Below are 14,834 nucleotides of genomic sequence, written 5' to 3'. Positions count from 1 at the left end.
CTATCTGTCTATCCATCTGTCTATCCATCTAATCCATCCATCTATCCATCTGTCTATCCATCTAATCCATCCATCTATCTATCTATCCATCCATCTATCCATCCATCCGTCTGTCCATCTATCCATCCGTCTATCCATCTATCCATCCATCCATCCATCCATCCATCTATTCCTCCATCCATCTATCCATCTATCTGTCTATCCATCTGTCTATCCATCTAATCCATCCATCTATCCATCTGTCTATCCATCTAATCCATCCATCTATCTATCCATCCATCTATCCATCCATCCGTCTGTCCATCTATCCATCCGTCTATCCATCTGTCTATCCATCTATCCATCCATCCATCCATCCATCTGTCTGTCCATCTTTCTATCCATCCATCCATCTATCCATCTGTCTATCCATCTATCTATCCATCCGTCTGTCCATCTGTCTATCCATCCATCCGTCTATCCATCTGTCTATCCATCTATCCAACCATCTATCCATCCATCCATCCATCCATCCATTAATCTATCTATCGATAGATCAACAGATTGATAAATGAGAGACAAAGAGGACATTTCTGCACATACATAGAATACATAGAAACTGCTTAGTTTTGAAATATAAATGTATACTTGAACACAAATATTCATTTCTTCATTCATGCATTCTTTTCTGTGATCTCTTCTTTTCTGGGTTCTTTTCTGGGTTCTGTGTTCTTTTTTGGGTTCTTTTTATCTCTATACTGTAATGAACGTTCCTTGGAATCAATCAGCAGCTATTAAGAGAACTCTGCTTACCTTTTGCTTGTTCGCTGTGAAACAGCTCAGCTGTAAAAAAAAATCGACCCTCTCTGATCGACGTCTTTTATCAACTGCTACCCAGGTCATTGTGACACCCCTATTTATAGACTTCAGGCCACGCCCCTTAGCAACAGTAACTAGCCACCCAATCTCTGTTCTTTTCTGGGTTCTTTTCTTGGTTCTGTGTTCTTTTTTGGGTTCTTTTTATCTCTATACTGTAATGAACGTTCCTTGGAATTAATCAGCAGCTATTAAGAGAACTCTGCTTACCTTTTGCTTGTTCGCTGTGAAACAGCTCAGCTGTAAAAAAAATCGACCCTCTCTGATCGACGTCTTTTATCAACTGCTACCCAGGTCATTGTGACACCCCTATTTATAGACTCCTATTCGTTGTGACGTCACGCGCTTATAACGTGACCTCACAATGAAGACGGTTCTACCACGGCAAATGTATTGAGGCAGTGACCATGTTTGGTTCATGACTCTGTATTTGTGATGCGCGTTGGTTTCCAGTGACGGGATCTCTCTTAATCAAAGAGACAGCAGATCAATTGTAAATCAACATGTTTATGATTTAAACTGATGATCTGAACATCGGGCTTCATTTTCCAACTGTAAGAAGTGATTTCTTCTTAAAACCCACTTACTCAGCACTCACAATCAATGTAAATAGAAAAGTATGACTGCCTCACACCACGTCTCAAATAAGCTCAACACAAAACAGGAAAAACTATGAACTTTACACCAAAAGTTCTCTGTGCTTCACTAACCACTGGGCCTTTATACAAACACCGCAAACACGAGTCACTGCGTTATCTCCGTTATTTACCCAGACAGCACAGCTTCGGCACGAGACGTCGGATTCATGTTAGTGTATCATCAAAACATCGCGTTCCGTTTAAAATCGTCGTAAATGTATCATCTGCACATCGGACTGCGGTTTAAAACGGCAGCGTCATCATCGCCTCCGATTGAGGTGTCAAAACAGCCTCAGTTCTGATTGGAGGGCAGAGGAAGAAACACAAGAGCTACGTTTTCAGATTTCTGCTCTTTTTATTCAGAGGCAGCAGATTTTAGTCTCCTTTATCCTTAACGGCGCTTTTAACACGTAGCTTTACTCGTTTTGTTTCTCCGAATGACGTCATGCAGCGGAGCCACATTTACATTAATATTATGGATATTTTCTGATATCAGCCCAGCTGAAGCAAGATTAATTAAACCTAATGCACTTCCTAGTGCAGCATTAAAGATTAACAAACTCTCTGTTTATGTATTTTCACTTCAGTCATTACAAGCCAATAAAGGACGAGAGAGAGAGAGAGAGAGAGAGAGAGAGGGAGAGAGAGAGAGAGACTGACAGAGAAAGTGAGAGAGAAAAAGAGAAAGAAATAGGCAGACAAAGAAAGCAATAGAGCGAGAGAGACAGAGAAAGAGACAGACAAACAGAGAGAGATAGAGAGAAACAGACAGAAAGAGAGAGACTGACAGAGAAAGTGAGAGAGAAAAATAGAGAAAGAAATAGGCAGACAAAGAAAGCAATAGAGCGACAGAGACAGAGAACGAGACAGACAGACAAACAGAGAGAGATAGAGAGAAACAGACAGAAAGAGAGAGAGAAACAGAGACAGACAGAGAGAGAGAGACAGAGAGAGAGAGACTGACAGAGAAAGTGAGAGAGAAAAAGAGAGAAAGATATAGGCAGACAAAGAAAGCAATAGAGCGAGAGAGAGAGAGAGAACGAGACAGACAGACAAACAGAGAGTGATAGAGAGAAACAGACAGAAAGAGAGAGAGAGAGAAACAGAGACAGACAGAGAGGGAAAGAGAGAGAGACTGACAGAGAGAGAGAGAGAGAGAAATAGACAGAAAAAGAGAGACCTGACTTTTTCCCTGAACCATGTCATCAGCCAATGATCCAGCGTGTTATGAGCTGGATCAGGTATGTTGTGTCAAGCACGACTTAGACTGTAAGGCAGTGAATCCCCAGGACTCGACATGAGACCCACTCAGGTGTCAGACTGCAGTGCTGGTGGAGCGCAGCACTGCAAACTCTAGCACTCTACCTCATTTAACACGTCTGTTTCAGCTCATCAGCTTGTTAGCAAGTCTGCCTTGGTTCCGTTATTTTGTAGTGGTTTATTTTCAGGAACAGACATGTTTCTCTAGTGGAAATCACTGTATGGGCTCAGAAGCACTTCTGAAAACCACTGCCTGTGAAAGCAGTGCATCATTTCATCCACAAATGCAAGTTAAAACTCTAAAACACAAATCAGAAACCACAGGATCCAGAAATGCTGCCACTCTGCCTCTCTGGGCCTGAGCTTATTATAGTGGAAAACTGTCTATGCAGTAATTTCTGTTACAGAATCATGTCTGTTTCTAATGTAGTGCCGGCTGAGGGCCCAAAGATCATGACCAGCAAATACTGGCTGTTGGCCTTGTGCTTGGCATACAGAGATTTCTCAAGATTCTCTGAATTATTTTGTGCTGTAGACAATGTATCAAAGCAGAAGTTCTTTGCTATTGTATGTTGAGAAACATCATTCTTGAACTGTTGCACTATTTACTCATGCAGTCGTTCACAGAGTGGTTAAGCGCTTGTCATGTTTACTTCTGAAAGACTCTGCCTCTCTGGGATGATTTTTAATACCCAATCGTGTTACTCACCTGTTGTCAATCAAATACCAGGTGTTTTTTTAGAGTTACACTTTACCAGCCTTTTGTTGCCCCTGCTCTGACTTTTTTGGAACGTGTTGTTGGCATCAAATTCAACTATTCAACTAAATCAACTAAATGTTTATTTTAGTGTTAATAAAAAAAATGTCAGTCAGTACAACAAAGAATTTTCAAAAGTTGGGCGAACAAGGAAAAAATCAGGGCAATTCTAATAATTTTAATTAATGTTAATGCTGGGCAAGCTAAATATTTTTACAGTGTATTAATTGGTTGGGTGCTTTAATAAATAAAATTAAAATGCAACGGAACTTGGCTAGAGAAAAAAATAATCTCATGGTTTTTGGAAAATGTAACATGAACCTTGGAAGTCTAAGGAGTAAAAAGCAAGTTTCCCCTTGAAAATGTAATTTAGGAAAAGCACAATAAAAAATTCAATAATACCAGGAAGCGTGGTAGAGCACGAAATTACACACGTAAAAAGTCCACATAATGTCAAAAAGGTGTGAGAAATACCATGTGAAGTGTCTATAATTTATTTCATATATAGTCAGGGCTCAGTTAGACGTCAAGATTTTATTTTATTATTTTAATTAGGATCAAAGAACTTGCAAATTTACTGCAGGGAGAGTGTGTTTCATATTTGTATAAATGCCACTGTTTCACAGTCTTTCCAGTATAGTAGATGCACTGCAAATTTTGTCAATAAAGCTTTGCCAATTACTGCGCATTTGGTAACACTGACTAATTTCTCACACTGACTACACAAGATATGATCTTTATATGTCCATCTAACTACTACTAGTACTTTGTTTCACACAATTGTCACACTTTCTCACTTCAAAATCATTTAATCTGTTTACAGAGTGCAGTTAGTGTTCTTTACATATAAGACCCTGGATACCCACTGCAAGTTCCACACATATTCAATCAAGTTCCCTTTATTTCAAACCTTTTCAAACATTCAACAGCGTACCATGTATGTGCATTTAATATAGTAATCATTCATTCCAGTGCATGTTTTCCAAAAGGGCCAATGAACATGGATAAAGGACATGCATGATCAATTATCTGTTGTGCAAAGAACGTTTGTAGGGGAGTAACAGTGTTCATGCTTTGGGTTGTAAGAAATCATGCAGAGGTATATTAATTATGATCATGTCCTCCAAATATTAATTAATATACTGGGAACTAGAGCTTGCTGTTAATTAGGCTACACATTTGTGCAGACGTGATACTGAAATTATGAAACTCTGTTACTATGTTCAGTTTATTGTGCTTTATGAAGTGCATGCCATATCTAATATTGTGCTTTAGACTAATGTTTTTTTTTCTGTAAACCTGGGCCTCAGTAATATTACATATTTGACACCAGTTCAATAATAACATTATGTTGCATATTACTGGTTGACTACCTATCATATGACCACCCACACGGCTTGTCCTTATATAAGAGATAAAAGAGATAAACAATTGACCGCGTTTCTGACAACAGCAGAAAAAAAGTATTTCCGCTCATAGATTGTCATGAGCATTTACCCCCTTTGTACCCAAGTAATATTCCTTATATACCACCAGTAAAGGCCAATTCCATCTACAAATCATTCTGTATAACTGTTTTTGCCTTTTTCCATTCATTTTCTCTCACTGATCACAGGGCTCTTTTGCACATAAAACTGTTTTGCCCAGAGTGTCTGCAAAGGAGTCTGTTTCACAATACAAAAAAATGAGAGTTTTGTAAGATTTTCCCTATTATACCAGGGGTCAGGTTTAGAGTTTGGAGCGGACCAATGACCTAAAAGGTCCAGAAATCAGATCACCAAGTGTATGCGAAAGGAATCTGTGCATGTCACTGACAGATTTTTAGAATGGAATTCCTCTACAGAGAAGGCTAATTCCATGTAATATTCTGTCAAGACACTTCTACTTAACATGCCCTTAAAAATCCCTAATAAATATTGCCATAATAAGAGCTTAGAATAAAGACAGTGCAACAGTAAGATTAAGAAGTTAACACCAAAGGCTTAAAAATTAGTGCATTGCATCATCCTATCCCACAACTGAAAAAAATATTCATCACAATTAACAAGTCCCAGCAACAATCTAAAGGTCTATTCAGAAAGCAATAACCTGTGTGGCATGCGCCAAATGTTGTGCTACAGCTACTTCACAACCATCATCATCATGTGCTCCTACTGAGCAGGTTTTCATTCAGTGCTATGACAGTTGGTATGAACTGGCTTTCAGTAACAAAATCCGCTGCTATGATATTGAGAGAGCCAGCGTTGGAGCCAGGCTTCTGCTCCCTGACCCAGCTGAGCAAGGTGGGGTAGGTGGACATCACCAGGTCCTTCAGTGATTCTGTGGGATGCGAACAGATGTACTTCAGGTCTTCAGTGAGATTAATCCCAGTCACAAAGAACCCCCCTGTGGAACAACACATATGTAGAGTTTTTGCATGCTCTTCAAAATGTTTGGGAAATAGTTTGATAGCAGTCATCTGAGTTACCTGGGCGACCATTATTTTTTCTGCGTTCAAACTCCTCGATCAGGGCTTCTGCTTTGCATTTGTTGGCCCACCAGTAAGGGATATGAGACCACAACTCTCTGTGGCAATTTGCTGCATGGTTGTCATATGAGACAATGAGCTGGTAACCCAAACTCCACAAATTCTTCAATGTAACACCTTCCTAAAGGGAAACAGGAAGAAACCTGATATGAAGATATCTGTATAGTTCTCTGTGAAAGTATCAAGAAGTATCACTTATTAAAAAGAAACAAAGTGTGCAAAACATTAGGAGCAGCTACCTTGTAGAAACTAATAGCCATACCTAGCACAACCAGTTGGGAGTGGCAATACACTTATTTTCTAATAAGCCTTAAAGGGATCTGTTGTAAACATGCCTACTCACACCCTACAGCAATAACACAGTAGTATTCAGAGTGAGATTTTCCAGTTTAAAGATTAGAAAAAACTGAATGCAGAAGGAAGCCAGAAAGGTAATGTTACATAAGGAAACCAAATATCAAATACAGTCACATCACTGTAGTAACTGTCTTCAGATCATCATTACAGTGAACAGAATGGATAAGTCAACTAACAGAAATGACTTGTTAGATGAGAAGAACAACAAACTTCTTTGTTTCTGTTTAAAGTATACGAAGTATAGCAAGCTACACATTTTTGATAGACAGGAGGAATCTCTAAGGCATTGTATACAGAATATAGTTATTTCTAGAAGCTGAATATGAGATAAAGGCATACCGTTTTAGGGCACAGCTTTGAGTCAAAAACATTCTTTATGGTGGAGATAAGCAGCGTATGGAGCTCTTGACTGAGGCCCAGGAAATGGCTGAAAGACAGGATGACTACCTCTTTGGGATGAGCATCCAGCCATGCCTTGATTTCCTTCAGTACTGTCTGTCATGGCATAAGAATGCAGTCAGACTACTCTGAATTATGCAAGTTCATTAAAGCAGAGAAGCCCAACTGTACACAGTACCCAGATATTTATAGAAGCAGAGGCAAATCTTTACAATCACATATCTTCATTACTTTACAGGGACAGATAATGTACAGTGCTTTAAAGTGCAAACTACAGCTGCTCTTCAGAAGACTGTCTGTTAGCTTACCTCAACAGTAACAGTGGTATAAACCCCATGGTAAAAGTAGAGGTCCGAGGAGCTGTCATTGGGCCGATGTGCTATCCTTAGGTCACAGTACCTCACGCCGCAATCCAACTGCTCACGCACACTGCGCTCCTACAGTAAATAATGTACAACACAGCCATTAAGAATGCAGGCACTGTGAAAGTGCTACAAGACCAACAGCTGTCTAAACTTTCTTGTTCCTATTCCATCACACTTCCAAAGTCAATAACAACCAACATCAGCATTTTTTACAGATGCATTTGACCACCATAGTCATGTTTCATTTTCTTCAAGCTGATCAATATGTCCAGTATCCAGTCACCCCTTCTGATTAATGAATTCAGCAGCTACTTTAAAGGTGTAACCACTGCTTACATTAATCGCACACATGCAGCTTGTATAATCTCCATAGAAAAGCACCACCAATAGTGAGGAGGCTACCTGCACAGGAGCCTAAGGTAAATGTGCTCAATGCCAAGTGTCAACTAGAGGGCTATAAAGCTCTGTGGGCTGTGAAGCAGCAGGGCAATGTCAATCCCTTTAGGATACGTTTGAGGAGCATTTATGATCCACACATCCAACATCAGTACCTATCTAACAAATGTTCCAGTGTAAAGCCTTCCATAACAGCAGATGCTATTACTCCAGCAAAGGGAGAACAAACTCCCTATTATTACCCTTGATTTCAGATTAAACCTCGGACAAGCAGTTGTCCAGCAGGTTTTGGACATATAGTGTTACTTGAAATGAGGAAAGACTGAAAAAGCTTTCCAATGCTTAAGTGGTTACCGCAGAAGATCACAAGGCAGTTTGTTCCCTCTTGGGCTGACTGTCTCCAGTGAGAGGTAAAGGCTCTTTAGAAATATGCTGATGCAAAGCGAATTTTCCTGCTTAGCGTTTTCAGCTTTGAGTGCAATATATATTACAGGCAACATAAAATCTCTCAAGTGCACATCAAATCCAGTACAGCCTGCACACCGATTTACATATTTGCCAACAGAAAACAGTCTCTTGAAAGATCACTGTGGTCACTTTACCTGTGTTATTGCCCACTTGTAAACAAACGGCCGTATGATGGGCTTCATGTACTTGTCTAGCTTCTGCAGCATGTCTGGCTGTGTGAGGTCAACTGGGGAGCGGTCATTTTTGTCCAAACAGTAAGTGATAGCATTGTGACTTCCTGCAAAAACCAAGAGTCTCTGTAACAAATGGCCATCACCAAACACAACAGAGCACATTCACACTCAAAATGAAAATGAAAGGGCTCAAACTACATTAGAATAACCGGACTTGGTGTTGATTGCCGTTTAGTATCAACCTTGAACGTGAAACAGACAGTGCGCGTAAGCATGCAACCCGACACTGCCTGTACACTTTCAGTAAGACATTTTTCAAGACTCCAGCACATAGTTTATGCTAAAATATGCAGTAGGGTGTGGATATTATATACGGTCGGGTGGGGATCAACTGTCACTGTGAGAACAAGACATGTTCGTGTGTGTACTTCCGCAAAGACATGAGGAAGGGATACCTGGAATGGTCAAATTAAACAGAGGGATATCCCACAGAGCATTTGGAAGATGGCTCATCCAGCTGTCCACTGGCAGGTCCTTCAGGGGAGTTTGACTGACCTCTGATAAAGTGGTGGAGGACATCTTGAGCCTGTCAACATCGATGCAGTGGAGGATGACCAGTCACATTTGTATCAATGACATCCAAATGATATCGAATAGACTATCAAATGAAGTTTCAAGCCAGCAGGGGCAGGCCTGCTGTGAGAAGGGCTATTCAAATAAAGGTACTCAAAGCTATTTAAGCGGAGGCACCATGGAGGGCTAAATACTTCCCTTTTACAAAGCTCACTACAAAGCTGTATCAAATGTTTCGAGTATGCTGAAGATTTTGCAGGTATAAATTTCATTATAGTCGAATAGAAACGCTGTAGGCTTAAACTGCACTTACGAAGTGGATGCCGGGTCAGCCCAGGTTCATTTTAAGCACATTAATTTGAGGTAAAATGATGAGGAGGATCCACAGTTATAGCTTTCCCGAAGAAGTCATTCATTCCCAGTGTCCCGCGGCAGTCCGGTAAAAGTGCGGTGGCCGAGGCAGCGACTGTCAGTGTCAGGTTGAACCTGAGCAGGATGTCCTGGACATTTTCTCCGGAAGGCTGTAGTAAAAAGGAAGAAACCCTGTATTTACCGCGAAGACGAACCTCATTGTTTACGTTCCAGTTTAGCCATCATACCGAGTTTTCAACGGCGCTGAAGCCCCGACACACCACCGGCTCAGCGATGTAGCTGAAACCGACGGACCGAGGAAACGTGCTGGCTCGCCTATGGCAGCCCGGCGAAGGCGGGGTTTGTCCTGGGTTAAAAGGAGGGAATGGCTAGTTCCGGACTCAGTGACAGGAATACCTTTCTATCACAACAGCACGCCGCATTAGCTCGGTTCGTGCATCTTTATTTAGGTGCGCATTCCTTTAACGTGTCTTACAGTGTAGTGCCCGTGTTGTGGCAGCAGTAGGAGCGGTGGTTGCTTAGCAGACTGATGATCTAAATACTGCGAAAAAAAGCAATGTTATTTTTCCCACCCGTATTCCGTCAGGTCTCTCTTCCTACGCCAAGATTGGCTAATAGGGCCCCGGTTCCTCTGCTGTGATTGGCTAACTGTGTTATCTGTCCTCGGCGGACTACTACCGAATCCCAGCGCAGCAGGCGGGACTTGACGGAATACGAGTGGGAAAAAATACCGAAAACGGACTGGACTTTCCATAACCATCCACAGACTTGAGGGGGTTTTAGTAAATGCTGGGTGTCATCAATACTGCGACATTTCTAATGAAAATGCACTTCTTTCCACGTAATATCTATTGGTTTGAGTTTAAACATGCAGGGATTTCACTTTAGAGGAATGTTTGATCTGTCTTTGGATGAAGGAGTGGTTTGGTGGGTCAAATCAAATGTTAACTAAACTCAGCTACACTTTGTGCAGCCGTGCTCTAACAACAGAAACAGTCTATTCTCATAGAAAATGGCAATTGCTTTTTTGAACAATGGCTTCAACGGCCCTCCCTACTTCACTGGATTCCTGTAAGACTAGCATACTCTCACTGAGGACATCTGCATAAAGAATAGAAGAAAACAACAGCCTCCTGTACTTCATATTAAATAGTCTTTACATGGTGTGTACAATACGTAGTGTGGTTTATATGACTACACATAAAGAGCAGATGGCACTAAATGCAGCCTCATGTAGTTCACAAATGTGCCTCTCATTAGGGTGTTCATGCTGTACAAGAACTTTCTGGGAGTCTCCAGTGTAGCACTGTAGTCTTCTGTTATCAGGAATGGATGCGTGTTGCCTCAGTAATGGCCCCTGAGGGAAAAATGGCTTTCTGTAATGAACATTCTAATTGTTTGACAGCAGAATGTGTGCTTACTGTTTATTCACACTCACAGCTCGGCTTCTCTGCTCAAGTGGAAACTCCCCAGTCAGCAGAAGCATTATTGAAAAATGCACCTAGAATCTCTTTGCCTGCAGTGTGTTGAAGTTGTACTTAGCTGGTTGGAAAATGTAATTACTGTTGGGATTAATTTGCTGCATCAGACAAAGACTTCCTGATTGAAGATCGAAGCACAAGAAATGCCTTTAAGCTCAGACGATTTCTGCTTTCTGAAGGTGTTTGTTTCTAAATATAATCACATGCAATGATGTTGTGTAGTCAAGCTATTTTAAGCTTATCTTTGCCTTCTTTTCCATTTACTGTTGGGCGTCTGACTACCTGACAAGATGACAAATTCTTTTTGTCTTCTTTTATTTTCCCTGGCTGAACTCAGCAAACACTGGACTCAAGTCAGCTTTTTCTTACAAATAATCAATGAACTTCGGGAAGCACTAGTCTTGCTGTTTTATAATGACGCTAGCGAAATCTTTCAACCAATAAAAGTCTGAATGTGAGCTGATCTAGGCCGTAGGAGTTGATACATTTGACCATCAAATATAATCAGTTGTTTTGTACTGAGTAAGTCACTTGATTTATCAGATTTAAAACCCACCAGTTGTGATGGACATCCCTATTATGGCCATGTAAAATAGTGTCTAAACTCTATATTAACCCCAAACCTACACTGAAAAAGATTTTTGGTGGTAAATTATTACATTTTATTCCAAGACTAGACCCTAAATCCTTACAGCAGAGCTGAGTGTGAATGTTCTGATTATTTTGTCACAGGCTTCGCTTTAAGGTAATGCAATCAAAAAAGTCAAAGCAAGACAAGCAAACTGTACAAAGTATATAATGGAACAAATCAGAGTCATCTTAATACTTCACTGGGAAACAGAAGAAAACGTCTGCCTGAGAAAACGTTTTGGGCTCAAGTGGTGCTGTTTGGAGCAGCGAAAATAGGTTTGAAAGAGCAGAGAATGCATCTGTTTGAATCAGCTTTAGTAAGCGGAGAAGTGAGTGGAATGGGTTTTAGAGAGAATGAGTATACAGTGACAATATGCTATTAAACAGCATTTCAATGAAGTGACAGATGGCCTAGTAATGGAGACATATTGAATGATTTTAAGGTCATCACACATTCAGATCTTTAAAAGAATAACAGTGTCACTGGTTCAACACACCACTCTTATGAAGCACCATAAGCTACTGGAGTCCTGTGGAGAATCTAAACATCAAACATCGAGAGGGCCATCCACTGACTTCAAAGCGAAGGCCACATAATTAGCACCAAATATAGAAACACTTCAGCTAATAATGCTAGTGTTACTGCTGAAAATAAGTCAATTGCTAGCACTTACACTGTAAATAAGACAAGTGCTAATACAAATACTTATTCTATAAATACAAATCCTCATGTAGCACACTGCCTTGAGTTTCCTCACTTAGTTTCCTCCCAATTGAGACTGTGTCTGTTCCCCGAATAAAACAACGTATCAAAAATCTTCAAAAAGTTTGCTCTAGTAACCTGATCATAGAGACCAGTTATACCAGTTTGCAATGACTGCACCTTTGGTCTAAAACTAGGACTGCCTTCGTTTACGTGGCCGGGTGGAGGTATAGCAACCATTCATACTAAAACTTTAGGCGTGAGCCAGAAAGTAGGATATACATTCTCTTCTTTTGAAGTTCTTTTACTTAATATACTTGATCAAGGGACAAATAAAAATTCATTTTTATTAATTACAATTTACAGGCTGCCTGGGCTGTATTCTCAGTTCTTACAGGAATTCTCTGAGTTTCTATCAAGTTCAATAACGTTTTCAAGTAAAATATTAATTGTTGGAGATTTTAATATCCACAATGACAATCCTCACTTTGCCCTAAGTAAGGCATTTATATCTATCATAGACTCCATAGGTTTCACCCAAATTATAAAAGGGCCCACACTACCACAACCACTCTCTAGACTTAATACTGACCTTTGGTATAGACATAGATAACTTAGCCATTCTCCCCCAGAGCACAGCAGTCTCAGACCATTACTTAATCTCATGTGAAATGCAGTTTAGTGGTAATGTGCATTCATCACCATGTTATCATATTAAGAGGACTATAACTTCCTCCACAGCTGGCAGCTTTATCAGAAACCTTCCCCAGTTATCAGCTTCTGCCCGCTGTCCATCTAGCCCTATACCAAGTTAAATATTTTGACCAAGTGTCTAGAGGATACTTTTTGATCTACTCTAGATAATGTGGCTCCATTAAAAAATAAAATAGTATGGCAGAAAAAACTCGCCCCTTGGTATAATGATCACACTCGAGCTTTAAAACAGACAACTAGAGCGAAAATGGCGACTCACTAAATTAGAAGTGTTCCAGTCCACCTGGAAGCAGAGCCTTATAGACTGTAGAAGAGCCCTTACTGCAGCACGTTCAGCCTATCTCTCCTCTCTCATAGAAAACAATAAGAACAATCCCAGACTACTATTTAGCACAATTTTTAAAATAACAGAGAATAAAACAGTTACTGAACCCCATATGCCATCAGCCTATAGCAGCAATGATTTTATGAATTTCTTTAGAGAAAAATTTTTAAAAATTAGGCAGAAAATTCAGAACGCAAACTCTACAAACCTGCTGTCTTCTAATTCCAGTCTAGACCCTGAGAATATTACAGTCACAGCAGACTTGGCAAGATTGAGGACTGTGTAAAAGACATAAAAGACTGGATGTCGAGTAACCTTCTCTTACTTAACTCAGATAAAACAGAGGTCCTGCTTCTACAAACTGTCTAACTTACCTCTTAAACTTAACAATCTCTCAGCTGCATCAAGCTCATCTGTTGAAAATCTTGGTGTCATGATAGATGCTGATCTGTCCTTCGACGCACATATAACTAATATCACTAGAACAGCCTTCCTGCATCTCAGCAATATCGCTAAAATAAAAAATGCATTATCTCTACAGGACGCAGAAAAATTAGTTCATGCTTTTATTACTTCAAGGCTAGATTATTGTAATGCCCTGCCGTCCCAGCAAGCCTCAACAAGCTTCAGCTGGTCCAGAACGCTGCAGCCGGAGTCCTCACAAGAACCAAAGAATTTGACCATATTAGCCCAGTTTTATCAACCCTGCACTGGTTACCAGTTAAATTTTGCATTGATTATAAAATTCTATTATTGACCTATAAAGCTCTAAACGGACTCGCCCCTCAGTACCTGAGTGAACTTCTCTCCCACTATGAACCATCACGCCTACTTAGATCACAAGGCGCTGGCTTACTACTGGTACCTAGAATTAATTCCCAGCTCTGGAATAATCTTCCTGTTAATGTTGGGGAATCAGACACAGCCTCAGTTTTTAAGTCTAGGCTAAAAACTTACTTGTATAGTGAAGCATTCAGTAATTCGTCTTCCCTGCCAGATCTAGACCTCCCAGAGTTTCTGCTGCTCTGTCGACACTGTAATCTGTGATCAGCCACTCTTTACAGAACTGACTCTGTGTTTTCGTCTTTTCTTTGCCGAGTTGATCAGCTGCCCATCCTGTGCATCTGATGCTGCTGACCCTTCTGCCCTGATTGGGTGCCACTGCTCACCAGCCATCGGCTTGTCCACCGCTGTTGCTGCAAAATCACAAGCTAATCAAATTAGCCATCGCTTTCTTTTTTTCCCTCATTTTGTTCTATAATACTTCTGACTCTTGGTTCCTCTCAAGGTTTCTTCCTCTTCTAGGGAGTTTTCCTTGCCACTGTTGCCACTGGTTTGCTCAAGGGGGCTTGGACCCAGATCTTTTATTTCTTTCTGTAATACAGATTTTTCTGTAAAACTGCTTTGTGACAATACCTGCTGTAAAAGCGCTATATAAATAAACTTTGCTTGCTTGCTAAAGCATAACTATGGTTGGGAGGTAAACCAAGTAATTCAAGTGTTTTCTTGTGAAATGGTGCATTTCTACTGTGGTGGTGATTGTAACCAGGGGTCCTGATGTCATCTGGCAGATGTAACTTTTATTTTCTATTCAAAATGAGCAGTGAACCTATACATCTTATGTTTTATATGTAACGGTGATGATATTAATACTGAGGGGAAAAAAAGGTTTCCTTTGCGTACCATTTTACCTTAAAACACTCTGGCCTCTTTGCCACAAAAATATATTTTAGGGCAAAATCTTTTCCCAACACAATTGTAAGCAATATCTCAGCCACCAGGCAACATATTTAGCAATTTAATAAAAAATTGTGCGGTAGCTTTTAGTGGCTTTAAATGCT

The 14,834-nt window shown here is 40.3% G+C and overlaps 1 protein-coding gene across 3 annotated transcripts; it reads right to left on the bottom strand.

Annotated features, from left to right (window-relative positions):
• Nucleotides 1-4,393: 4,393 nt before the first annotated feature.
• On the bottom strand, nt 4,394-14,046 carry plcxd1 (phosphatidylinositol-specific phospholipase C, X domain containing 1). 3 transcript variants are annotated; one of them, XM_037534792.1, is made up of 8 exons: nt 13,951-14,046; nt 9,082-9,289; nt 8,651-8,781; nt 8,157-8,299; nt 7,102-7,230; nt 6,734-6,889; nt 5,978-6,158; nt 4,394-5,895 (listed from the first exon to the last, which is right to left on the bottom strand). In XM_037534792.1, the coding sequence occupies exons 3-8, from the start codon at nt 8,772-8,774 to the stop codon at nt 5,651-5,653; spliced, it is 978 nt and encodes a 325-aa protein (XP_037390689.1). In that variant the 5' UTR covers nt 8,775-8,781; nt 9,082-9,289; nt 13,951-14,046; the 3' UTR covers nt 4,394-5,650. The 3 variants fall into 3 exon arrangements, with proteins under 3 accessions (XP_037390689.1, XP_017576297.1, XP_017576289.1); XM_017720808.2 differs by lacking the exon at nt 13,951-14,046 and adding an exon at nt 9,368-9,660; XM_017720800.2 differs by lacking the exon at nt 13,951-14,046 and having other exon boundaries at nt 9,082-9,660.
• Between the last annotated feature and the right edge of the window lie 788 nt (nt 14,047-14,834).

This window comes from Pygocentrus nattereri, chromosome 26 (assembly GCF_015220715.1).
Source record: "Pygocentrus nattereri isolate fPygNat1 chromosome 26, fPygNat1.pri, whole genome shotgun sequence".
Taxonomy (NCBI): domain Eukaryota; kingdom Metazoa; phylum Chordata; class Actinopteri; order Characiformes; family Serrasalmidae; genus Pygocentrus; species Pygocentrus nattereri.
Note: the sequence above shows the minus strand (reverse complement) of the source record. Positions and strands in the feature narration are given on the sequence as shown.

What these genes read in the sequence shown, in the direction of transcription:
- plcxd1 (XM_037534792.1), bottom strand. Translation starts at nt 8,774, where the DNA reads ATGTCCTCCACCACTTTATCAGAGGTCAGTCAAACTCCCCTGAAGGAC. An exon ending in CAAAGCTGTGCCCTAAAACG is followed by an intron (nt 6,159 to 6,733) that starts GTATGCCTTTAT and finishes GTTTCCCTTTAG; the next exon opens with GAAGGTGTTACATTGAAGAA. An exon ending in AAAAAATAATGGTCGCCCAG is followed by an intron (nt 5,896 to 5,977) that starts GTAACTCAGATG and finishes GTTGTTCCACAG; the next exon opens with GGGGGTTCTTTGTGACTGGG.